Source organism: Ambystoma mexicanum, chromosome 6q, assembly GCF_040938575.1.
Source record: "Ambystoma mexicanum isolate Mex_15411 chromosome 6q, UKY_AmexF1_1, whole genome shotgun sequence".
NCBI classification, from domain to species: Eukaryota; Metazoa; Chordata; class Amphibia; order Caudata; family Ambystomatidae; genus Ambystoma; species Ambystoma mexicanum.
In genome coordinates this window covers 939,799,821-939,827,503 of record NC_090937.1, presented here as the reverse complement: position 1 = coordinate 939,827,503, position 27,683 = coordinate 939,799,821, and the positions used below count along the sequence as shown (strand labels likewise).

At 44.6% G+C, this 27,683-nt stretch overlaps 1 protein-coding gene across 2 annotated transcripts in view; it reads left to right on the top strand.

The window, feature by feature from the left end:
- Positions 1-793: 793 nt before the first annotated feature.
- Positions 794-27,683, top strand: part of AGA (aspartylglucosaminidase) — a 339,637-nt gene continuing 312,747 nt past the window's right edge. The window contains exon 1 of one of the 2 annotated variants that reach the window (XM_069631452.1): positions 794-1,117. In XM_069631452.1, the coding sequence (XP_069487553.1) occupies positions 1,023-1,117 (95 nt within the window). In that variant the 5' untranslated portion in view covers positions 794-1,022. The remainder of the gene's footprint in view (positions 1,118-27,683) is intronic. The other variant, XM_069631451.1, reaches the window with a different exon arrangement.

Genomic DNA, 27,683 nt, shown 5'->3' with positions numbered 1-27,683 from the left:
TGTAATTTTATGCCATCGTTTAGTGTTATTGTTGTTTTGTTAAAATAAAGGAGGAATGTTGCATCCGCCCTGCGTCCCGCTACGCGATGACGCAGGGTGTCTTAATAAAAGCCCGCCCCCGTGAACAGGGAGGCAGTTCCGGGGCATACCTTCCACACACCTGCAGCGTTTTATTCGAGCTCCGGATGGAGCTACGACACCGGCCGTGCGGCCTGCTTATGTTACGCTTGCCCGCGTGCGCTCCAGGCCGCGGGGCAAGCAACTTAACATTGGCATGTATGGTAAAGCTACAATTCCTTAGTATGAGCTCTCTTATGCTATGTAAAACTGGAAATATTGGGGAAAAACATGGAGAAATACTATAACATTCATATGTATGCAAAATGTAAAAAATAAAGCAAATTGTCATATTTAAAAAAATAATGTTTACAAAACAAGCTAAACAATCATTTGTACAATTCAACAACAAAAATACTCCGAACTATTGGCTTTGCCAATACTTGTTGTGACCCCATCCAGCCCACCTACTCCTATTTGTGAACCTGAGTCAAACAATCAGAGCCTGTCCCTTACAAAAAAAGATTGATTGCTAAACTTCACTGAATACGTCAGTCATCAGACTGCACCTCTGCCACTTAAAATGCCCGCCCATCAACAAACAGAAAGTGTCCCTTGGACACAATAACTTTCTGGAAATCACTTCACATGTGCTGTGCACAACCAAGGAAACGAAACATAACATGCGTTTCTACTTACACCTTCCCCCTTCTTCCGTCATCTACAGCTTGTAGTCAGGCTGCAAGGGTTGTTTCGCCCACAAACATGGCGCACCAAGCGTTGCACATTCTACGAATGAGCATTAGCCGTCTAGTTTTCATTAGACCTCAGTGAGGAAGACAGCGGCCGTTGTATGTAACTATCCCGGCGGAGCTGGGTCACGTGCGAGTGTGCTCAGCGTTGAAGTGGTGACTGTGAGCGGAACTAAGAGAATTCACGGGGATGGAGTGCACTTGGAGCTTCCTATGTTTGTTCACGGCAATCTGTGGCACAGTCTCTGCCTTGCCGCTGGTGATCAATACGTGGGCGGCCGGTGCCTTCGGCGAAGCCACGGAGAAAGGTGACTGCAGCTGCATTTTCCTATAATCATTATATTAGCAACGATCTAACTCCGTGCTACTTCACAATTGCATCCGGCTGATTATATCTCTGGCTCTGACGTACTTATAATAGTTCAAATCGCACAGGCAACCTGTTGTGTGATGGCCCGGGCTGTAGTGGCAGGCGTAAAGCATGGTGAAATGCAACAGGGGCCAAACATAAAACAACGAGGCCATGGTGGTAAATAAGAGCCAACAAGCCAAGCTGCGTTAATTAAACACATATTTTACCATGCTGGTTAAACAAGCATCGCCAATGCCATGTTGGCTTTTGTGTAGGCATGGATTTGCCAGACACTGCTGTAATGGTATTAACTGGCTATCAATGGTAGCAGATGGAACATAGTGCAAGTACCTGAGCATATAATAGCAGTGACTGCTTTGCCAATGGTCATTTTTAACAAGACTTCAGTGAAGGACACGCACTTGCTTATAAATTAAATTGAGTGGCTGAAGACAAACCTAGTTAAGAAATGTTATTACTTTAGTAACACTTTCACAGCTCCGATTAAGTAATGAACTCTCGGAAGACTGCTTTGAAAAAACCCTGGCAGGCACTTCCAGCACAAAGTGTGTTGGTAAGGCTTGAAAAAGCAAGCTCAAAGAATTTTCAGAAGTTGTTGTTTTGGTCAGGAAGGAGCCAGACGTCGTCGGGAATGGCCTTAGGGAGACATTTGTTGGGTAAATAGCACAACACCACCTACAAACTGTGTGTCCCTACTCAAATGCCATTTCTTCCTAGCTGTATTGTAATTCAGTAGTTGTGCCTTATTTCCAGTGCTATAATAGCAAAATTAAAAAGGTGAGTGTATGCAAGTTAAGATTTAGTTTAAGATGATAACGTTTTCCATCAAGCTCAATCTAAAACGTTAATTCATGTTCAACAATTGGAAAAATCCCCTCTAGAAAATCTTGAAAGGGATTTAGTCTTGCAAGTGTTTTTATGCGTTTATTTCCATGGAATGCAATTCATCATCATTTGTTGCTCTAGCTTTAAAAAAATAAATTAAAAATTACACAACAGAAGTTAACAGCCTGCAATCGTCCCCAGCTCTTCCCCTTTGATCAGCTAGCTTCAAGATTCAGCCTAAAGCGGTTGTGTTATTTTTCTCCTTTTTGATGGCCTCACACCAAAAGGATAGATTTTAGTTTAACCGATTTTTGTGCAGTGTTCTAAAGCAGAAATATCACATTTCTGGGGAAAGAGGGATTCACCCCCCACCCCCATCATCTCCCATGCTGATGGTTTTTGCTTAGAAATTGGGGAGTTTCACCCCCGTCCCAAGTTTATTCCCCTGTCACCTCCCTCCACATGGCACACGCACACACCCCTCACCTCACCACACCCCCCTCCGCTTCTTCCCTCTTCTGGCCTGTCAGCCGCTGAACTCACCCGTATTTGTACTGGACATAACAGATTTAGAACGACTGCTCAGAGCACTCTTTATAAATGCAGCTTCTTAGCACTTCTAAAGCACCCTGAATGGAACCCCAGCCTTTTATTATTGAAACTCCAACATGACATTTGAAGTCTCCCCGTAACAATGTTCGATCTAGCTCTTGTCCGTTATTGCAAGATTAACAGTAATAATATCATGTTTTTATCTAGGGCTTCATGACAGATACCTTACTCATCTAAGAGCTGTAATATTAGCTATTACTCAATTTTAATGTTAATGGAAAGTGGTCTTGTATGCACATCTCTGAAATTTGTGAGTGATGGTCGTGCGGTTTTGCCAAAACTAAAAAGGGACATTTTATAAGAGAGGCAGGTAGCAAACATTTTGCGCGGGCTGGAATTATCAAGAGTTCTAAGTGCTGTTATGGTTCTATGTGACTTGTGCAATTGACACTTGGGTATGTGTTATATCCAGAAAGAACAGCACTAGGACCCTGGGAGAGCCCAAGGCAGAGCACAGTATGTGGTAGAGCGAAAGATGTAGCAGGCTTGCAGTGAGCTCTCAGCTGCTCCCTATGGTTCCTTTGGTTGAGACGGTGCAAGCAGGCATATGTCTGCCAGGTGAGGTATAGTCCATGTGTGTAATTTAAAGGTGCTAATAAGATGAAAGGTTGGTGAAGAGGGTGGTGCTTTGGGGCTCCTGAGGTGTCCTATTATAATTTTCGGGTTTTACTGAATAGTTGGAATTCAGGTTGAGTTGGTATCCATCATGATGAGCTGGTGTTGCTGTTCTGGGTTCCATTTTATGATTGTTGGGAGGTGTCAGTGTCTTATGTGTGATGAGGGGAGACTAACCTGATTGAGGTATGATCTCCAATGTGTTCCTGATTTGAGGTTGCACACAGATGTCAGAGGAAAGCTTAATTGGTCTGAAATCATTCAGCCAGACAGCTGTGGTTTAAAACAAATCTGCCCACACTCCACCCACCCCCCCTGCACTGCAATCCCTATACTGGCTCCCAAGTGAAAGATCATCTTTCAAACTTTGGGCTTGATAAACTCGCAGGAAATACTGGGCTCAGGGCCCTAAATACTGATGGAATATACAAACTGCCCCAGAATCTCAGGTGCACCTGGGAAGGCATCATCAAATCATAAAGGTATAGGAGGTCTTGAGTGCATGTGGGTTAGCTGCATGGAAGAAAAACTTTGACAAATGTTGAAATTACAATTGAGGTGACAAAGGTCACTGAGGAGAGAGGGGACGAGAACGGACAGGTGCGGGCTCAAGTATAGCTTGCCATTTCTGTACTTATTCTGTATGAGAGAAACTTTCACTTCTACTGCCCATGCAGTATAGCTTGCCATTTCTGTACTTATTCTGTATGAGAGAAGCTTTCACTTCTACTGCCCATGCACTCATGCTCCCTGTACTGCACTAAATTTAATTTAATTTCAAATTTTTAGTTTTGTCGATGCCTATAAGCCGAACGATTGCATTAGAGTACAGCTAAGAAGTAATGGCTTATGAGGAGGGACACAAAGCTTGTAAGTGTTTGGTTATATACACGCCCATTGACTGCCCATGGCCATGCTAATCCTTATGGCCATTCCCACCCACTTTCTGCTCCTCCCCACCCGAAGCACATCCACCTGGGATCTCTTTGAGCTAGCTTTCTCAAGCCTTACCATTGTATTCAGGGTCCTCTGTGAGCCTGCAGGCAATAATTGACCAAATGTAGTTAAGGAGCATACACCGGGCAAGAAGTAACACTGTTTATTACAGCTGGGCAAGCACAAATCAAACTGCACAGTTGAAAAGAACTGGATGATGAGAGCCGACAAAACCGCCAACTACAGCTGAAGCTTGTATACAGCTGTTCAGGAGGGTCCAACCACCCCACTCTCTGGGCCTTCGCATTTCTTGGGTCAAGAAGAGACTCTGGAGCACATCAACAGGCTGAGGAAGGATTTGCAAAGTCAGCAGTTTATTTCTTCCAGCAGGCAATACGCAGGATACATCATCAGAAACATCTCTGGGGCTCTGCTCAAAGTTACAGAATTTCCCTTCTTGTATACACTCGAGGGAGGGGAGATAATGGCCTGATAAAAGGAACAACACATTTCTTATCTGTGATTCGTTGTTTTATATGGCATGATCAATTCGCTGGCCTATATGCCTCTAAGACCTAGCCTAGACCGGTTCTACTTCTCTCATTTCTTCCCCCTCCATTGTCCCCTGCATGAACTCTTTATAAAAAAACTGTCCACTGAGGTCATAGTGAATTAGCACAAAGCATCCATTTTGTCTGCTTAAACAGTTATCCATTTTGAAGTGCCTGACCTCATCACAAAACCCAAAACGGCGGATCACTTATGAACTGCCTGACCAACCCAATTTTACCCATAACTTGGCACCTGCTCCGATTTGAATCCTGTTTTTTGATAAAATATACTTGGCATGTACTACTTAACAAGCCTTCTATCATTCAAGACGTTCTGACCTCATAATCATGGATCATCTTTTAAAGCGCTTTCCTGCTAAGCACTATAATTCTAATTTCTACAACATTTAGAGTTATTGATCACCCCACCAAATTATCTACGTTCGGCTTGAGGGGGGCGGGTCTATCTCCACTACATTCAGATTGAGGGGGAAGTGGATACTCATTCCTTTACACTCCCCCCCACCCCCTCTGTATAGTATTTAGTCATCTACTCCATACTTACAACTACACCCATGTCCACCCTCCTCAATTTTCAATGTACCTACACATCTCTGACCTAATCACCTTTTTCTATAAACAATTTACTTCAATCTAAGAGGTATCCTAACACATTTCTACAACGTCAGTACTAACACATTATACTCTCCTAGTCTAAACATGTATGTGTCCCTAAAATCACTTTAACCTGAGCCCCACCTCTATTCCCCAATTTACTTTAAACTAACTATATGCCTCAGATAATTTTACAGCAACTGTGAGAAACAAGAGTTTTAGTCAAGCTTCGAGGTAACCCATCAGCCCATTATCATACATTTTTGTCCACATCGTGGATCATATTTTCCTTCCCGCAACTCCCACCCCACGACAATTTCTTTCCTTGCTCCCATTCTCTGCCCCATGCCGTTAAATAACTTTCAATTCTTATTCTGTTTTTTCTTTTTTTTATTTTTTCTTTTCACTGTTCTATTTTCCACCTGACTCATCTCGGTTTGGCATCCGTGGAACGTCTGTGTCCTGTCAATGTTTTGTCCTCTTTTTCTATTTTGGGGAACTTGCTTGCAGAAAGTCCTTGGCCCCTTTATTTTGAAAGGGCCAGTCCTTTCGCATTTGAGTATCTTTTTCCATAGAGCGCTCATATTCATTGTTCATATAAGTCCAAAAGAGGGGGCATTTTAGCAAGGTGACACAAGGATGGGGGCGTCTTTTGCAGAAACATTCGGAAAATTGGTTACTCTAACAGGGCTTTTAGTTGGGTTCCTCTGTGACTTCTCACTCCTCACGTGGATATTCTGCCAATTCTCTGAGCCACATAGGTTCCTCGTTGTCCACCTGTAATATAAAACGGAATGTTTCCTTTGATAGATAAATGTCTCTATTTATTTTTCAATCCAACCCCTTCAAACATTTTTTGTGTATCCTATCACAATTCACCTGCCTTCTGAACAAACTATATTTATTTTCTTAACATCCCTGCCTCCTTTGTCAATCAGATCATTTATTCTTTGTGTATCAAAGCTATTAGTTTTCTCAAATATTTCTACATTTTGTCATTTATTTTACTGCATATGGTCAGCCTGCTGGAACCTGATTTGTTTACAATAAACATATATCTTTAGGCATTAAATACATTTGCCTGCCTATCTCCTCATTTTTCTCTGCCCTTATGTCATCTGGCCTTTCTCTTTATACACATTATATCTGTCCCTTCATATAGAGACACTTGAAATGATCAACAAAAAATATTACAAAACACCCCCATCTCGTCGTCTTCTAGGCGCATCCATAGCAGACGAGGACGTCATTTGCAGGGATCCCTGTTCAATGTTAGAAATTGGAATAGAGAAAAAAGTCATTTGGGTACTGGCAAGGAGGTCAAGTTACTTCCTAACCTAAATTATGTTTCCTTGCTGCTAACAAAAATACTTTCTAGATTCACTTCTATCTTTTTTCAGCCCATTTTACTCACAGGCCTTCCCTAACTCGTGGGTGCACAAAAGTATTACTTCTTATGAACCCTGTATAATGTTAGGACTTATACTCAGTCCTTTTCTTTTGTTTGTCTGAACCATATTCGTCTGCTCTGCTGTAAATGCTTGCTGCTTAGCTGCAAATTCTTCATTCTGTCCTTCTTTGCCATCTTTTTCCCTTTTGCGTTGGACCATGGTCTTTTCTTCTGTCCTTTGCTTTTATCCTAAGACAAACGGAAGCGTTTTGCTGTACAATATCTCCTCCTTATCCCACTGTACTTAATATGGCACCAATTTTTACTACGTGCCTACATATATCATAAACTACATTGTTTGCTAATTCTAACTATTTTTTTATACCCTCGCCAAGTCGACCCCCTTTGGCATCCCATAAATACAAAAATGGTTACCCACCTTCAATTTTGACTTCCGTTTTCTGCATTTGTCTGAAGTGGCCATGCTTTCATCTATTTGCTACTCTCTTCACACCTGCTTGCACTTATCTTGGGGGAAAATGGCTACTTAATTGAAGACACTGTGCCTCTATCTACCTCTTTTCTGTTACTCACCTGGATCCTCTTACTCTATAGTGTGTCCACACCCTTGTAGTGTGAACCAGTACTTGCCTTTTTTTTCCTTTCTCCCTATTGAAGGCCATGCAGACATTCCTCCCATGTTCATGCAAAGTCCACGATTTTCATCTGTAACATAAACCAACATTGTTACAAGCACTCAAAAAATGGTCATTTTAGTTACCCTTGTATCTTCTTCTTGAAATGGCTTTATTCAAAATTGTCCTTGGCTAGTTAACCCAATTTTGGTCAATCATACCCCTTTCCTGGTTATTCTCCATTACTTCCTGATGCTTTTAAATTGCTCTGTGCAATATTTTCAATGTTGGCCTGTAGCCCTCATTGATGGTATGATATATTTTTTTTTTTTTTGTAAAACTTTAGATTTTCGCTTACTTTATGCTCCCTATTTAATTCCATATCCATTCATTCATTCAATCATTTCTTCATTCATTTTTCCCTTTCATTAATTTTTTATTTACATATTTTTATTTTTTCATCCAAATGACGTGACATTTTTTAAACTGGGCTTTTTTGCTCCTATACAGTTTAAGGTAAATCAATTATTTTCATCTTCTCCTAGATCTTTTTTTCTGGACCAATGCCAAAAAAAGCCCAAAGTCCACCTAACGTTCTTGACACTTTTTCAAATCTTTTTTTATTTACACTGGGTGCTGCTGCATTATTGTCATCTATACTAAAAAAATTGTCCTTTCCTTTTAATGTGTAATGTTCCTACAGAAAGCACCACTTCATACTCCATTAAGCCCTATCTAGGTATATCGTCATCTGTGATGTTAACCTAAACCTTTTTATGAGAACCATTACTGTTCTTCATGATCCATTTTTATTATTCACTCCTTAATCATTTGCCATGTTTCCTTACTTTATGGCTGTCTCTAATTTCATGGAGGTCATCTGTCCCTCTGCTTTGTTCATAAATATATGTGGTCTGAGACTAAATTCACCAAATACACTCACCACTTTTCCTCTAGGTCACACAATTATCTATAATACTGCGCTTTTACTACAACAATAAAAACCCTCTAATCTCTACCAGAACAATCTCATCGGCCTTCTGCCTTGTATATGCCCCTATGGATATACCCATATTCAAATGGTGCATTTCTCAGAACAAAACACGCTTTTCTTTGATTACCTAAACAACATCACCATGCTTTAGGCTTTCATTGTCCACGTCTTTCCTCAAAATATTAGCAAATGCCTGTTACGCATATACAAAAATTTGTCATAACACACTACCCTCTAGAGGCTGCTAATTTCTCACTAAACAAAAAGTACATTTATAGTCTTCAAAAACACCTTAAATCTTCTAATATTCATTCACTACCTTTCTGTCTTTGCTCCATGAACATACAGTCCCAATGTCTACCACTAGACCAAAAATTGTTCTCCCCTTATCATATTAATTCTTGGCACCTTAGTGCCACTAACAATTTTGAACGCATCAGGTCACCCTATGAGGCTCTCCTATTGCGGATGCATGCATTCCTTCTTTTTAGACTAACACCTTTTATTCCTGTGTGTCTCTATGTATTCTGTGTTTACACATTGCTGAGCCTGCATGTGGGCTCACTTACTTGCCCTCTGCAGTAAATCCGTTTTGCACCTTTCCTAAGCTGCTGTACCTGCTGCATTCCCAGCGCTCATCTCTAATAAGACGTCTGATCCTGGGCCAAACCCCTTTCTTGATTTGTGAGCCATACACTAGAGGGGCGTGCTGTCCCCCCTCTCGTGACTTCTCCATTTTGCACAAATCCTTGGCTTCTACACATGCGTGCAAAGTGCTCTGATATATCTCATGTGCAATACACAGGAGGAGGTCTTCTAACCTGTCCATCCTGCATATTTTGATTGTCGTTCTGCATATTTTGAAACCTACCCGGGATACTGAGAATTTCCCTAATTATTTTGGACGCCTCTATCCTAGAAGCCTCCCCTTCCTTAAGGTACTGATCCATCATTGCCTTGATCACGCAGCTTTTGGTTCATCACCAGCAGCATGCTTGTTGCTTACTGTGAATTTGATTCACCTCCACTATTCACATTGCCCTTTCAATGGGGTATCACTAATTTCACTTTTTAATTTCCCTAGCATTATTTTTCTGTACATTCTTTTCTTGCAGTAGTCTGCAGTAATGCGCGATGGCCGGCTGCATCTCTGACCATGGCCTTGCTTCCAAGCCCACTAATTCCTTAGGCTGTTTCTACACAAGCTCTGACAGCCTTTGGCATTTTGATAGCTCTCCGATCTGGTATGTCTGGATACAGCACTCTAGGTGCTTTTCGGCCTGCCACCATACAAGTTTAAACAGAGCTCCATCATGAGCGGTAATACTCAAATATCTTACCTTTGACGAAATGTCATCAGCTTTTGTCCCCCCAAGAATAACGGCTAGAAGACCTTTACTGTCTTCTGTAGCTAATGTGCCTCTTTTTGTCACTTTTCTAGTGCATGTATCCACTTCTCTGCGCTAGAAGTCAAAACTCAGAAGTTTGTACATTAAATTACCCTTGCCCATCTGGGGTCAAGGTACATACTGTGATCTGGCTCGCCCTTTCTCTAGCAAGGGAAACTGTGAAGCCCCAAACTTGTTCTCATTGTCTGTCTGTCCATAGCGAGGGCAATGGTTCTGCACCACCATTGCCTACCTGGCAATGACCTCAATTTTGCTCACATAAGGTGATAATTCCCTGCACTCACCACGAGGGTTGTGTTTTAAGTTGCTCTAACTGCACCAGTGATTCTGACGCCCGGGATACAAATGCATCTAAATCTGACCTTCGCCTTCTTTATTCAATGAAAAACACCCTTCAAGGCCACATTGTCATATTTTTTTCCTTTTCTCCACGAAAGGTTGCTCTCTCCTGGCCTGACATATATCCTGCACTCTTTTATTATTCTAATCTTTATTTTAAAACACCTTGTCTATAGGCAATGCACTCGTGCCTGAGGCAGAACAAGCCTTTTGCATTTTCAATCTGCATTGTTGCAAGCTATTGACTCAAAAAGCCTGTCAGCGATGCACTCCCTTGTTTGCGATTTGTAACTTTTCCCATTTCTCCTAAATATTTTCTGTTTTAATCAGCTGTGGCCTTCGCAAGCTGTTATGTACAAAAGCCTGCTTAATTACTTTGTCAAACTTTTTCTGCAAGGCCGATCAGTGCTACATTCCCTTCTTGCCAGTTCACCGCTTACTCCCACTTTTCCCAACCTGCTGTCTTATCTATTTCAAAACAGCCTTTTCTGGTTATATTTGCTGTAAAATGCAATTACTGTTCTTTTATTCTTGCGTGCATACTGCAAGAATCTCAATATTTTGAAATATAAATACACAAATCTCTGCCCTTCCTAAGTTTTCAAAAAGGAACCAACTATTGTCTTATGTAAGCTACCAATTTAACTGCATGTGTGTCCTTTCCCATGCCAGTGCATCTTCATGGTTGCCTGCATATGTCGATACAACTTGCTAGCTGCTTTCATGCTTCTTTTCAACTGTATTTTCATGCATGTTGCCATCTCTATTCTTAACCCTAGTTATGACGCACATAAACTAATTTCATTTAAAAGCTAACATGCCTCCTTCTCTAATCACATGCGATACATAACACCAAATAGCCTATAAATTATTGCTCATAATGCATTTATCAAAAAGCATCCATTATCAGCTCGTTTTTAGCATATCAAAACACTCTTCTCATGTTTGGGACACAGCCCACATACTTTCTAAAATAGTTGTTGCAACAATATGAAGCAAACCAAACTCTTCAGTTCCTTAATTTTAAAACATCAGTCTTTTCAACATCTCAGTCCCTTAAAAAAATTAACTTGCTCCGTCTTTAAGCAAAAACCTTCCTGACATCTGTTTCTGCATCACTGCCGCGCACAGTTATAAACCATATTCCATTCCAAGGACCATACACTGCGAACATAAAATCACATCTAACTGCGTAGGTCACTTTAGTGCGGGCTTATCTTAGCAAATTGTCAAGCTACGCAGTTCCTACCTTTGCTCCACACAGAAGCGTCTTGGCACAATTACAGCTCTTTGCTCTGTAGCGAATAGTTCAGAAGAGAAAAATCCCATCCATTTTTTTCTTTTTCCATGTCCGTCTTATCTGGGGGCTCAATTCTACAAGGAACTGAATGCGGTTTCATACCGTACATTTTTGAAGCCCTTGAAGATGTTAACTTCACTAATATAAAGGTTTTAACCTTCTGTCAGCTTGCATTCCGCTACCGCAGCGCTTTTTAGGAGCTAACGCACTTTTTTGGAAAACACAAATCATTCTTAAAAAGGCATATTTTCGGGGGCGTGGCTCGGAGCTGCTGCGATCGGCATGGCTTCCTAGGAGCTCCTGTGTGGCGCAGTGCTTCGCAGCCAATATCGCCGGATCTAACCCCCGTTTATTGCTGCAAATGAAATATATCCTTGGGGAATGTCTACCGCAGCCGTCGCTTAAGATGGACCCATCTCTGTGGCCGAACCATCACGATGTGGCCCGAAAGCCCAGGCAGAGCCCACGCGGCAAAAAATGGCAGCCGCCATCACAGATAATGCAGGCCCCCCATGAGGGGGAGGTGCAGGCGAGCTGAAGCAGCCCAGGCCGCCAAACGATACTAGCTTGTTTGCCCGCACTACCGGATGCAACTCAACACCTCGGCTCCCACTCCCGCAAGGGACATATGGACAATTTGATTTGAATGGAGGCCCCAGCGTCATAGTCCAGCTTGCCCCGCAGACCCAGCACACAGCACCACCCTCGGCCCACATCGTAGCGAATCATCCGATGCGCCTCGGGGGCTGGGGAGGGCCCAGCGGTAAAGCTCAGCAGCACCCCGGAGCATAGCATCCTCTCGAGGGACAGCGGTCGGCTGGCCGGGGCTTCCCTCTGCCTCCTCTCACCTCCAGGCTGCATAGTCCCTCAGCCGGCAGATGATCCAACACAGCCGCCTGTTCCACCCTGCGGCTCCGCTAGTGGGGGGCCTTCCCCAGGGACCCGAGAGACTCTTGGAGCGGGATTGCAATCGGCCCGCATCATTCCAGGGCAGCCCCGCACCTCAACATCTGCGGGCGCGTCCCCCCGGAGGCACGGTGCGGCATCGGCGCAACTCGGACTTCCCGCTGGGCCAATCAGAGCCACTGGGGGAGCCAGCAGACTACACCCTCGGCGGCTGCGCGCTGCTCAAGCCCAGCACTCTGGAGGCCCGGACCACCTCCAGCAGCATCCAGCATGGAGCAGCCAGTAAACGCCCCAGCCTCCACCTGACCAACCCGGCTCTGCCATCCACTGCCCTGGTTTTCCCGTCCCGCGCTGGCATTTACCCCTGCGGCCACCCAGAGGAGCAGCATTTCACGTATTGAATCCCCGAATCACACAAGGTGAGGAATCGGGGGGGGGGGGGGGTTTGGGGGACCCAATTAAGACACATAAGAAGCACAGGCCTCCCGTGGATTCCAGCCCCCAATCCCCTCCTCTCTGGACATCAACAGGGTCACCTACCTGGTCGCCCTCAGAGGGGAACCCGGATCTCCGCTCCTGACAAGTGGCCTATCCATCGCCGACCATTACCATCAGGGTGATTGCCTATTTCCTCCCTGCCTCAATCCAGCAGGGGGACCAGTGGACAGACGGAGTAGCCACAACCTCGTCCCCCTCGGCTCCTTGAGGCTCTCTTCGGCCTCCTCTGGTCGCCCTTGCGCTCTACCCAGCTCTTGAACCTTCCCTGTCATCAGTGGTGCGGCAAGATCACGCCCAGTCCGAGGCCTGATAATACTGGGGTCTCCACCTCCGGCCCCGACTACCTCACGAAGTCCATTGAAAACCCGCCGGGGGGCTGGAGCGTGGGAGGCGGAGGATCGGTGCCTGCCCCTGCAGTTCCCACTGGAGGAACAGCGGCAGGTGTTTACTGGACCGGCTGCTGCTGAAATATCCAAACAGAAGCAAAATGGCGAAAAGCGGGAAGGCGTCCAAACAAACGGACGTTGCCGCCCTAATGAACAGCACATCCACTGAGAGGTCCAAAAGGGGGGGGGGCACATCGGAAGACACAGCCGCCAGTACCACTCACAATATAGCAGCCCACGGTCCACACAAATGGTCACGAAAGCCAACCTTCAAGATTTGCTATCAGCTCTAACTAAAGAAATTCAGAAAAGCACAGAGGAGGTTACGAGAAAGATCAACTCCCTTGATAAGAGAGTGGTGGAGGTGGAAAGCCGAACTGCTGAACTCGAATCCGAGATCTGCAACCAATGATTTGAGGGCGAACAAGACCGGGACAGGATTGCAGCCCTGGAAGCGAGGTGCAAACCCCTAGAAGCAAAGCAGGAGGATGCAGAGAATCGGTCTCGATGGAATAATATCCGCCTGCGAGGAATCCCATCTTCAATCCCAGATGCAGATTTAAAGAATTACTCAGGTTCATAATCACCCTCCCGGACGAGCCGCTGTTGGAACTGGACAGGGTCCACAGAACGTTGCCTAGACAGACATCTGCTCTTACCCTGGATGTCCTGGTGAGAATACACTTTTTCTGAGTTAAGGAGGAAATCATGCGGGAGGTGAGGCAAATGGACCAAATCACCTTCCAAGGGTCCATAATCTCGCTCTATCAAGATCTAGAGAACTCCACTCTTCAAAAACGAAAAGCTATGCGCATCTTCACGGAATGGCTGCGCAAAAAGAACATCCCATACCACTGGGGTTTCTTGAACTCTGTCAGATTCACATAGGAAGGGGCCCAGAAACAAATCCAATCGCCAAAAGAGGCGGACATATTATGGGCGTCAGAAGGGGAGAGGGGGAATCAGAATCCAAGGGACCAGGTCGAGTAGTGCCCAGAAAGCAATCGGAAGGATCCTGGTCGAAAGCTGGCAGACGGCAGCAAACTCTGAGGTCCCCCCAGGAAAGATTCCTATCTGGGATGATCAACATCGAGGGAGAACCCAGGCTACTTGGGCTCCAGGACACTATTTTCCAGACTTGGGGAGTCAAAGGGGAAGGGACCAACAGCCCTCAGTGTTAACATCCTCACGTCAAGTTGGATCCGCAGCAAGAGGAGCCTTCTCTTGAAGTTGCAGCGCGGGAGCAAAGTTCGAGCTCCACCATATTTTGTTTCGGCGGCCCAGTTGGCCACCTTCTAGTGCACTAGTGCCACCAGTTTTCCCAGTGGCAGTAGGATGAGGTTTTTCCTACTAGTTCAAGAAGGGGGAGGCGGTGGGGGAGGGACACAAAGGGACAAGTTCAAAGCACTGAGAGTTGGGACGCTCAATGTCCGTCCTCTCGGCCAACATCACAACATGCTGCATCGACACCATTGCCTGAGTTAAGCCAATGCAACGACCTCGCTCTGCATTTAAATAAGCCGGAATCAGCGGGGGACAAAGATCGAACTATGGCCAACGCAGAAAAAAGAGGAGATGGCTGACACAAGCGAAGTAGTAATCCTCTCATGGAATGTCCAAGGCCTGAACTCGCCAAGGAAGCGCAGATCAATTGAACATAGGCTGGGGCAACTAGCTGGGGACATCGTTCTCCTTCAAGAAACTCATTTGCTGCAGGAAGATGAACATCGGGTTAGATTCAGCCGATATAAAAAAGCTTACTTCGCCACATCTGGTGTGAAGAAAAGAGTGGTGGCAATACTGCTGAGTGACAGGGTCCCACTATCAAAAATCACAGTGAGAAGAGATCCGGGAGGTTGTTTCCTCCTACTCAAGGGCCTATTCGAGGAACTCCCATCACTATTGTCACAATATATGGCCCCAACACGTCCCAAGCTAACTTTATCATAGGCGGGGATTTCAACACTATGCCAAATCCCCAAATAGATAAAACTCTGCCACCCACAAATGCAGACTTCGTGCAAGCACTATCCCTGGCTAAGCTGCTCATGGAAACAGAATCTGTCGATGCCTGGAGGCTATTCAACGGAACATCAAGGGACTATACCCACTACTCTTGCGTCCATAAAGGTTTCTCAAGAATCGATCTCATACTAATCACCGGGGTGCTGTTCCCATGTGTAAGTAAAGCAGATGTTCACACATGCATGATATCTGATCATGCCCCAGTGTCCGCAAAACCTCGTCATTTCGGGCCAAACGCACCCTATTCAGAGACATTGGAAATTGAACGATTCCCTACTGCTAGACTAGTGCATCAGAACGGAAGTCGGCGAAACAATAACCAACTATTTTAAAGAAGAACTCAACTGATGACTCCCCCATCAACATGATCTGGGATGCTATGAAAGTAGTGGTCAGAGGATCCCTAATCAGTGCAGGGGCGGAACAGAAACGGATCTCGAATATCGCTGCAGCTAAGCTGGAGGAGAAGGTAAAATATTTAGAAGCAGAGTTGAAATCTCGCAGCTCCAGGAAAACAGCCCTGAGGAAAGCCAAAATTGCACTAGAAATGCACTGTGCCGATCAAACTGCCAAATCTCTGGAATAAGGCAAACAAGGTGCTAGCACAAAAACTGAAAAAAGATCTGCAGTAGAAACAATATCCTCAAACTAGTGGGAGCGGTCTGTAAAGTATGCTACTCTTGAAGCGGATAAAATTGGCGAACTAGTGATGCATCACAAATCTGTAATGTCAGGGAAACCTACTGTGTTAGACAGCCTGCCAGAGTATCTGCGTACTATCCACCCTCAAAACAAGGCCCAACTAGATTCCCTAGAATCCCCTATCACCACCGAAGAAATCTGACACCATTAAATCTCTCAAATCCACTGCACCGGGCCCAGATGGCCTATCCGCAAACTTCTAAAAAAAATATGCAAGCATACTTGCACCGCAGATGTCAGCCTATTAAACTACTTCATGTCCTCGAACTCGGTCACCGGGTCAATGGCGGGATCGCTCACAATTCTGTTGCACAAAGCTGGGAAAGACTCCGAACTGGCTACCTCTTCCGCCCGATTACACTACTGAACAATGACGTGAACATTTTTGCTAAGGTCGTAGCCAGCAGAGCAGACTGGGGGCGATCCTCCAGAACCTGATAGACCGCAATCAAACAGGTCTCATTCCAGGGAGTAGGACCCACGACAATATACGGCGAACGATAAATATCATTGAAAGTGCCCACAAGCGGGGAGTGGGTGGGGGGGAGGTGCTGGAGGGAGGGGTGGGGATGGGGGGGGGGATTTGAGGGGGTTCCCGAATTGGAAGAATAATTATGATGCGGGGGAAAGCGCAAGGGAGCCTGGGGGTACGCGATGTTGCCAGATATGCCCTTGCGGCGCAGTTGTCACATGCATACTCCTGGGTCCAAGAGTCAGATCTCGAGGTGGATTCAATTGGAGGAGGCCTGGTGCCCGGTCACCCCATCAGATCTCTCACACCTGCCAAATATAAAACCACAAGCAAAGAGTGGGCCCCTCTCTGCGACAACCACAATCGCTCGCAGCTGGTAGGCCGCAGCCTGTAAATCGGGAGTCCGAGGTCCTTTGGGTCCTCTGACCCCAATTTGGAACAACCCCCGATTTCTCACCAGGCAACTACCCCCACCACCCCTGACACCCCAACCCCCCCCCCCCCCCCCCCCCCCCCCCCCCAGGGATTGGCTTCCAGTCCTGGAAGGAGGGAGGACTGCTAAAAACAAGTGACCTCCTAGAAGAGGGAGTACCCATACCGTTCGAGAGATGCAAGACAAAATTTGGGGTGAGTGAGCAGGAAAGATTTCATTATGCTCAAATTCGACATTGGCTGTCCTACAGGGTAGGCGGGGGGGAAATGCTCTAGAGAACTAACAGCACTGGAACTCTCTCTAACTACACCAACCAAAAGAGGGAGAACCTCGGCTCTTTATCGACTCCTAGATAGGTCAGATCCCTCCAAAAAACGAAAGGTACATGCTGGAATGGGAGAAGGACTTGGGATGGGAAATAGAGGTTGAGGAATGGGAGAAAATCTGGACTAGACTGCATAAGAGCTCACAGTGCATCACGCAGGGAAGGGGGCTACAAACTCTGTTATAGGTATTATGTTACCCCAGCTCAGCGAAACAAGGCTAACCCGGACATCCCCGCAACCTGTTGGCGTGGATGTCCCGCCCCTAGCTCACTATTCCACATGGTCTGGTCCTGCCCTAAAGCGGAGGCATACTGGAGAGAGGTAACTAGCCACATCAAGGAAATCACTGGTCTTTCCATTCCCTGGGACCCCGGGATAATCCTTCTGGGTGAAACAGGAGGCGGGGTGTTCCCAGTTCCGGGCCACATCCCTCGCTTATGCATGCACCTACTCCTGGCAGCAAAAATTGCAATGGCCCGGTTGTGGAAAAATGAAGATCGACCGTCAGTAGTGTTATGGTGGTCCAAGTGTTGCGACATAGCCCTCGCTGAAAAAGTCACGGCAATTCCAGCAGGCTTTCTGAACAGAGCCCTAAACATTTGGGACCCCTTTATGGACTACGTAGCTAAGTTTCTAACGCTCACCAGAAGGCCTCCACTAACCAATTGGCTCCAAGGCAGTCCGAGTCCGCTTTATTAAGCTAAAGACTTAGGCAGGATTGACCCAGATCACAGGGGCCTACCCAGACTCCGCGGGTATAGCATGGCCAGGGTCAATTACGGACAGGACACTAACTATTGCATCCCCTATCCTCTGGCTTGAACTGCATTGCTGTATTGGCGCAATTATTGCAATGCTGTTGATCTTAGCTGTAAAACAAGATAAAATGTTGTCATGGGGAAAACGAGGCATGTTACCTCTGCCCTTTGTTTCTGATAAGCCACATATGAAACCTTATCTTGACTTCTTCACATCTGTGCAGTGCTTGCTGACTCCGGTTCGAATCCCGGCAGAGCCAAACTCAGCATTTCATCCTTCCGAGGTCGATCAATGAGCACCACGCACCGTGGGTAATAATAAGCAGCGCTCCGATACCTGAGGGTTCGTAGCGCTATATAAATGCTAAATTATTATTATTATGTAAAGTTATTTGGACAGCTCAGCTGATCTAAATTAGCAAATACAAGAATTAACTCCGTAGTTACTGGGTTTTGGTTTCTATGAGAGTTTGAAGTGAAGCACTTTCTCAACTGCTTCTTCATTTATTTCACTACGTATTGTTTTTGATCAACATAAAAACAATTCGAACCTGTTTACTTTGAGCTATAGCATATATTTATCTCCTTTTCTTTTCATAATTGATCACTTTTTTAATTCCTGGCTTGATGCCAATTTTTTTAAATCAACTAAAAAATACATTTTACATTTTCTTACTCTTAAATCATAAACAAAATGTACAGTGCACACATATGACCTAAAACACAATGCTTAAAACAAAACAGACAACAACAAACAAAGACTTGACCCGTCACATGCATCTTCTACGATCTTCTCTCCAAGGCTCGTCTTGCCCGCTAAAAATAAACACACGCTATTAATCGGATCAGTCGTCTACGTGTTCCGCTATGGGACTCTAGGTTCAAATTTCTTCTGGTGCATTCTTTAAAATGCAGGCTAGGGCAAATTCTATTGTCGTGGCCTCTCTCACGACACTTATTGCCCACCCACACTTGAGTCAATATTTCACTAATTCAATTGCTTGGCCCCTCTCAAGTCAATTGCTCAATATATAGACTACTCATATTCTAAAGCTACGTTTACCCCATCTTCCCATTACACCCTAAAAAATCATTGAATTCCCCCCCCCCAAAAAGATCCTTTGAGACGTCCCCCATAATTCATGACCTTGTTTCTGAAAGCTGTGCAAACATTAACTCGGAGAGACCACTCTTAGAAGAAAGATGTTTCTAAGTGACTTTAGATTTTTCCTAAAAAATGTCAAAATATTTTGACTAAAGTGCATCTCCCGAAAATGAATTTTTAAATAATTTATTTTTATTTTTTGAAGACCCCCGAATAATTTTTTAATGTAAACATTTTTGGGGAAGATTTCCAAAAAGGGACTTTGAAATAATTTTTCTTGGAAAATTGCCAAAAATAAAAGTCCCCTTCACTGGCCTAGTGCCAAGACCCTCTGCTATGCTATCAGGCCTGTAAGCCCCTTGTCTTCTACCGGTGGACTGGCACTGCAGTATGCCTTCCTATCTGTCATCCTGCCTTATTTTCTCTCTCTCTCTCTCTCTCTCTCTCCCCCATTCTTCCAGGCCTCATAGCACAGCTTACCTTATCTTCCAGTCCTGGAGACATCCGCTCAGGACACCTGGCTTTGGCTCGCCAAATGTTCAGGAGGGTCCAACCATCCCCACTCTCTGGGCCTTGGCATTTCTTTGGTCAAGAAGAGACTCTGGAGCACATCAACAGGCTGAGGCAGGATTTGCAAAGCCAGCAGTTTATTTCTTCCAGCAGGCAATACACAGGATTGTTAAGGATTCTAATTGGCCGTCACACACCAGACCAGGACTCTTGCCAGTAGCCTAGGATGCAAAGCACAATTAAAACACTTTTACTTAATTACCTAGAATTCGGATTTAGCTGCCACCCAACCCGTCTCACACCCCTTTTACAAATACCCCGGGTCACAATGGACCATGAACCAGGCCGGTGGGTGGTAATACAATATTATTTATTTTAAATTCAAAGAAATCACACATTTAATATTGGGCAGCAATCGCCAATGGGGTGATAATTACAAGGTAAATTGATAAAATGCACTTAATTTGACCTTCTACTATAACCTAAAGCACAAATGAATGGGAGCAATTTTACTGTTCGGGTAGATGGCACCTGAATTAAGATTACCCCCTGCAATGCTCCCTCAACCCCTATTAATTGAATTTTGAGTGGATGGAAAGGAGCAGCAAGGAGTTGTGTATACTAGGCAGCAAACAGATTTAAAATCCGCCCACGAAATGGGAGGCAAAATTTAAAAACCTTTGCGATTGCATAAAATAGCACTCGGAATTACTAAATATTTAATTTAAATGTGCGGTTGAATGAATGAGGTAAATATGAGTTATAGCGGTATCAGGGATGTAAGAACACTAGCAACTCCAAGGCAAGGTACCAACAACGGGCATACAGTTCAAAATCAACTTTCAAGTGACAAACACAGTGCAGCCAAATCACACGCATAGAAATTGCATTTTCTAATTTACACAGGTTTAAATCTCAAAACGGTTTGAAAAACGGGTGCAATAGACCGAATCGGAATGCGGTTTTTATGCTGGATGGTGAGGGTAATATGCAAGTGAAAGAGTGACTCTAAATTAATGACAGGATGAGATTCTCAATGGGAAAGGACATTCGGTTTTAAAAATAAAAGCAGTTGACAGAGAAAATCGTTTGGAAAGGAAAGGGTAAGTTTCACTTAAACTAGATTTAGTGGCTAGAAAAGAGAAACGCCACCCGTGAATAGAAAGGTTACGCTGCAGTTGTAACCCTTCACGCAGTGTGCCTCTTTTTAGGGAGAATGAATTTAATCAAAAGAGTACTAAGTACTTACACAAGGATATAAATTAGTGGCAGCATGGCGCTAACACTTGGAGATCAAGAGCAGGGTGCACAGAGGATTTTGACAGTTTTGATTTCTGCTAAGGCAGTTGGACCTCATACAAGGTAACAGAGCAAATGAGGCAGTTTGTGGTTGTTTGGGAAGGGAAATACACACAACAAGCACTTGAATGGGGTATTTTGGACAGCGGACCGAGTTTCTGGACAGCGAGGCAATATCTGGTCACAGGCCACAGCGGCATGCTCTCCTATAAGGGAACAGTTGGGCAAAGGTCTGGTCACGGCACAACGGCACCTCAGCTGGATGGGTCGGGTAGCAGGGCAGGCGGGCAGCACTGGATAATCCCAATGAGGGTTCTGCCACCTTTCCTCTTTCTCCATGAGTTATTGGGATTTTTACTGGGGTTTTTCTGGATCACTGGTCCTGCCTGGATAGGGTCAGCTATGCTGTGGCCTGGCAGTGGATTCTGGAATCTTGCAGGATGAATATGGAATATCTGGATACCCAGGAGCTGGAAAATTCAGAAGTGTCTCCTCGGTCTCTGTGAGCCTCTACTTTGTACATTACCTAACAAAGTGTCAGTCTGCGCTTGCACTCTGATGTAGTATCTCAACCTAGTTCAGGATATAATATATTCTATGCCTGTTAAAGATACGAAAAGGCACCATCCGGTTCAAATATCTGCCACTTGTTTGTGAATCTGTTGATGCTGTGGTGAAATTGACCACAAATGTTGAACAGTATTCGGCTGTCCCCAAGACTGAGGCTAATCTGGTCTTTATCAGTAGTGGAGGGCCTGGTCTCAATTGTGCCAAACCGTTCTCTTGGATTCTACGCTCTTACTTGAGATCACTTGACCTGACTATTCAATTCTCTTTCTGTTGTCCCTGCATTTATACTTTCTGGGTCAGACATGATTCTTGTAAGCTGCTCAAAGCTCTTGTTAGTCTTGTGTCATGTTCCCTCTGTTCTTTTCCATAAACCGGTATATCTTAAATATAGCCCCCTTTAACTGCATGGAATAGCTTACATGTTATCCTCTGAAGTGCATAGACGGCAGACGACAAAACCAAACTGCATATGTACACATTAAAATTGACCTTCAGCATTGTAAATACTGTGAGTTGTGTAGTTTTATCTGAATATACATTTATATGAGATCCAGCATTGAGAAAAGAGCAACATCCTTAATTCTAGCTTGTGTCAGGGATGTCTGTCTGGTACAGCGCATACGTAGAGCGGTCTCAACTTCTCTGTAGATTTATGTATGAAGACCAGCAGTGAAACCCATTCGATGGTTTTGAATCTCTCAATACTGCATTTAGTTTCATGTTCTTGACTTGTTCCTGCATAGTAATGGGGACACTCCATACTTTGGGCCTCATCACGACTTTGGCAGTAACCCTTAAATCCGGCGGTAGCGCTATTACCGCCGGATTTAAGGGTTCGCCAAATCAGGACTTTGGCGGATTTCGCCAAAGCTCTGAGCTGGGGGGAAATCCGCTGAAAATTCGCACTCATACCGCAGGCGGGAAATCCGCCGGCGGTATTAGCGCGAAATTTCCCCATTGAGCAATGGGGATTAACATTACTGCCAAACTCGTGATCCGGCGCTATTGGCGCTGGGGAGTTCGACAGTAGGGCAGATAGCGCCGGCGCTAATAGCTAATAGCGCCGGCATTACCGCCCAAGTTGTGATGAGGCCCTTTGTGTGCCTCAGGCATGGACACTGGTCTCAGTCTTATTTTGTGACAGAATACTTTTAAACTTCCTGGGCTTCATCGGTCAACATGTAAACTGACTTTTCTGTTCATTTGAACCACTGCCAGGCTATCGTCCATAACTTCATCCTTGTCCTCTATGGCGAACACGCTTCCTCCAAGTCCTCTACATTTCGAGCAGATCATATGTTGAGTTGGGCATTCCTCGCTGCTAGCGAAGTGGTATGGGCTACCACACCTGAAGCATTCCCTTCTATTTGTGTGGTTTGACCTGCCTGTCCTATACGGTTTACCCCCTTTTCAGCGAAACCATTTAAGGATTTGTTTTTTTTTTTCCCCATTGCTTGGCATGTGTGCTTGCAGTATCTCCGAATTGCTGTTATTCGTTGGCATTTGTTCCTGATGCTTTGTCTCCTGTGCTTTCCTATAGAGGATGTTCATAAACTAGTTGATGTGCTCCACTTCTTTGGGCACTTGGAGTACTTCTTCCAAAGCAGGACTGCTTTTGAACCAAAATATTTCTTGTACTTTGCTTTCAAGGCACTCTAACTTGAACTGGTCACAGGCCCTCTCATGCATCTATGCTCTAAAGTTGCATGTGGAAACCCCTCAAGGCAGTTAATTACTCTTCCATAGTTGCCCCTTCTTGTGTCCCCTTTCCGAAATGGTACTTTTCTAAGGTGCTTTCTTTAGCTTTGGTGTTTGTCAAGCATTCTTGCGCACCGTTCATAATTTAGACTGTCTTTTTAGAATGCTGCTAATACAGGTAAGTACAGAAATACCTCTGACTGTCCCACATAATGTAAGAGAAGCACATTTTTTCTCTCAGCCCTGTAGTTTTCCCCCCACTTGCTGCCTGCACTTACTGTTGGAACAGTTGGTTTGCCAGGTTGTGCTAGACACATTTGGTTGGGGAACGTTTTGCATACTGTTGGCAGTTCCTTCGCTTTTCCTGTTTATGGCAGTGGCTGTACTGTGACCCGCTGTCTCCACTGTTCCAGATTGCTAAAGGATAGCAGAGAACTTGTTTTTTTATGATTTTTTTTTTCTTTGTGATTGAACATGGGCGCATGCCACAGTTCCACCTTTGCCCTTTACTGGGTTACATGAACTGCAAGGCATGGCTCATAAGCACAATGTACAACACATAGACCTCTGTTTGATTATGATAGGGGTCAAATGTAGTTAAAGTTTGTGCGTAGCAGGAGCATGCATGTGCGATGGAACACCTTTGCAGCATTTTTGCAGTTGTTTCTAGGAGATAGTAAGGTAGGTAAGCTTTGACTTTCAAGGTTTCAGCACGCTGAGTGCAGGGCGGGGCTCAAGCTGTAGAATTGTTCCGGCTTTTGCTGCAGTGCTCGGTTGCTGGTGTGCTCACAAAATGTACTGTGGGGTACATTTCGCTCTCTTTGGAGATCCCATGCACACCACCAATTGACTGAAAGCACTGCTCATCTCTGTCTGGTCAAGTACAACTTTCTCTTTTGTGCCTATGTCCTATCTAGACCTTTGCCTCTCAGGTTAGCTGCAGTGGGTGGTGGTGGGGCCACTGCACAGCTCGTTGCCAGTATAGCTGCAAAGACATACACAATTGATGACTTCAGGTAAGGTTTTGTTGTTCTTCTGATGACAACACCAAGAACAGCTATTTTTACACCAGATCGCTTTTCAACCACCAACCTTGGAATTGCCAGGTGTCAGTGTTCTTAATCACTGGGGGGGCAGGGAGGTCAGCTGCACCGTCAGATTTTCTCAACAGTATGTGACAGCATAGACCCTGTAAATCAAATGTTCATGACTGGTGACCCAGAAATACATGCTTTCATTGCCACCGTAAAACACATTTTTATGCTGCTAGTATCCAAAGAAAATTAGGGCTCTTTCACGATTATATGCCTTCGATGGCCCCATTTTTAGCCAGTGGTGCAGAAAGTCATGTAGTCTGTCTCAATATATGCCCAGGACTGCTCCCCTACTTTAATGCTGCTAGTGACACCTCACAAATTCTTAAAAATTTGACTGTACCTGCAGCGTGAGTTCCTTAGTTTACTTACTCGACCTAAGAAAACTGAACTTGCCTCATAGTGATGGGTGACAAAACATTTACAGGTGTTTTCGGTAAAATGGTGCATGGCTTCATGAGCACATTTAATATTTGGTGCAATGCTGCCACCTAAAGATCAGCCATGCACAGTGAAATATTTATTTGCAATTTATTGTAAACAAAGTTGGTTTGCAGTAAATGCGAAATAAGTTTGAAACATCTCCATAAGAGCCAGCAAGGTCAAATATCGCGCAAACTACTCGCCCATCAAAATCTCCTCGTCTATGCAAGTGTGCTGGTAAACTTTACCAGCCCTGCTTGGTGCCCATAACAAATCATGCATTTTGGGTCAATAATATGTCTGCTCCCATTCCCCCCCCAACCCCCTGCCCCCTCTTCATGCTGCTGTACCAAAATGAAATCGTGTAGTCTCTCATCAAAATATCCTTGTACTGCCCGCCCTTAATGCTGCTAGTGCACATGGCAAATTATGTGGTTTGTCTCGACAATATGTCACTGCTGCCCCCAGTTTTGCCCTATGTCTTTTCTACAAACTGCTCCTACTTTTCTCTCTTTCTCTTATGAACACTTTGTTTTAAATATGCTTTTATTCTGACTTTTCCATTGGGATCACTGAGACATATGCTAGAAAAAGAGGTCCTGCATCTTTAAGCCCAGTTGAGGGATCACATTTGGAGCCCCACTGGGATTTGTCACACAGGAAGCCTGCAGGATGAGCAGCCCGCAGCCACTACACATTCTCCCACCTGCAGGACATCCAAGTGGCTCTAGCAGGGATAGCAATTGGGCATAAAACGCCCAAAATAGCTAGTTTCTCTTCACTGTGAAGCCTCTTTGAAGGAAAACTGAATTTGCTCTTAACCCCCACCACCCACCCCCCGAATACCTGTGTCAGTATGCCCAATGAGTCCCGGTACATTATTTGGGGCCAGAACAAATAGGGCCTGTCCTAAGAATCAAAAATAGCCAAGGAAACTTTAAATGTTTTGTGACCATGATTAATCCAAAGAATCAAAAATAGCCAAGGAAACTTTAAATGTTTTGTGACCATGATTAATCCAATCACGAGGCTCACTGAGTATATGGGAAGAGGTCAGTAAATCGGCAAGGGCTGCCAAGAAGAAAAATAACACAAATCTGTCACATGCACATTATATGTCATGTCGAGATGATATTAGCAACATTTGATTCACCTGAGTGAGAGTGATCTGGCAAACTAATTAATAACTCAATCGTATGTGTGAAACACAATGTTTTAGAAAATCATAATTGTTTAATGTAAAGTATCCAAGATGACCTCACATCAAAAGGTTGGAATGTTTTCCATTGGATGTCCCTCGTCATTAGTTTGCCCAATGAGTGGTTTACTGTGATGTCACATTTTGAGCAATGTCCAATCGCATGAACTGACCCATTAAAATGGAGATAAACCTCACTGTTTAAAGTTGTATTAAAGAAATCCTAGAATGATGAGACATTTAGTTCTAATCTATTTAACAAAGTTATTTTGATGGACCTGGGACACACCAGTCAAGCAGTATTGATTCCCTTCAATGGTGTTTCTTTTGCATGAACATGTAGGAATTGCATATTTGTCATTTTTCATTGAGCAATTTAAAATGGGGGGGAAAAACAGGTGGCAGTTAAAAATAATTTCCCTTCTTCCTTGAGTGATTCATAGCTAAAGGAATCTGCTTATCGATATAACCAGTGGATGACTTCCTCATCGATATAACCAGTGGATGACTTCTATTACATTATTTTCCTAGCCATAATCAACGTGAGTTATTATTTGGCTCCCAGGCTGTACTTGGCCATTGCACAGAAAGGGAGTTTGGGAACTCACAATATACACACCATGTGAGTCTGTTTAATCAAATCCAAAGTTTCAGAAGCACATACACGTCTGAAATATTTTCCAGTGTGTACAGTCAATTGCTAGATCCGTCTTAGTACTCTCACAAATAAGAGTAGCAGGGATTTAATCTAGTCCTCTTCAGACTACAACTCCCATCAGAATTATATATCTGGATCACAGATTTTGGTATTGGGCTCTGTGCCCGGCTCAACATGTACATAACCAAGCCCATTCCTACAGAGATTAGCGCTTGCCACAGCAGCAGCCCTGGGACAGCGGGAGCAGCCAGTGCTATGGCACTAAGCTTCCAACACTAGCTAGTTGTCGCGTTGCGCACAAAGATGTCTCATGCCCGGGGATGACCTCCGCACCGGAGGTCTGTCTGCTCACTCCATTTATACTGCTCCAGGAAGAAGACGGCGCTTCTCAACAGGACTTGTGCTTGCGATTGAATAGTACTGGTTATTCGACGCTGGCTTGTATACTTAGTGCTTCTAGGGTATTAATTTGGTGCTTGCACCCTGCTTGCTGGCTGTTTACTCATTTGCCTGCTCCCTAACAGCCTGTTACATCTGGTGAGTATTGCTAATTTTCTCTTATCTTCTCTGGACTCCTCCATCTTCAGAAGTCTTTCAGCTGTGTACTGAGGATCAGACAGCCTCCTGAGAGACTTTTTGGACCCTTTACTCTCCTTGTGTTTTTAATCACTCCCTGTCAAGGTCATACTGCATATAAACAAGTAGCCTCCACCTCTCTCTGTTGCGTCCTACTGAATGCACACTTGCATGACCTCTTGTTGGGCCGGCACCTCTGGCATATAGACTGTTGTTGTCCCTTCTTTACTGGAATTAATATCAATAGGTTAACCGTATTAAAAGAAGACCTCAGAGGTAGGTGTATTATTCAATTTAAGAATTAAATTCCTTCTGTGACTTGCTCTTGTAGTAATAGTTCTACTTATTTCTTGTTTTCAGCCTGGGAGAGAGCCAGGTGGTCTTCCTCCTGCCTTTTAATTCGAGCCCTGTGCATCCCGTCTAAAATATAAATACTGGTACAGTGCTCCTGGGAGAAATATCTATTGCCCAATTTGGATACGATTCGAAGGCGGTAACGGCAGTAGAAGGAGGGGGGGGGGCAAACCCCTCCTTATAATGTATAGATGAAGCTTTTCATAGGCAGCTACTTGGGTTGTGCTCAAATACACTCCAACCAGGGCTGTTCCTCTGTGCCTCTTTGCTTAACACTTCTCTTCTTGCA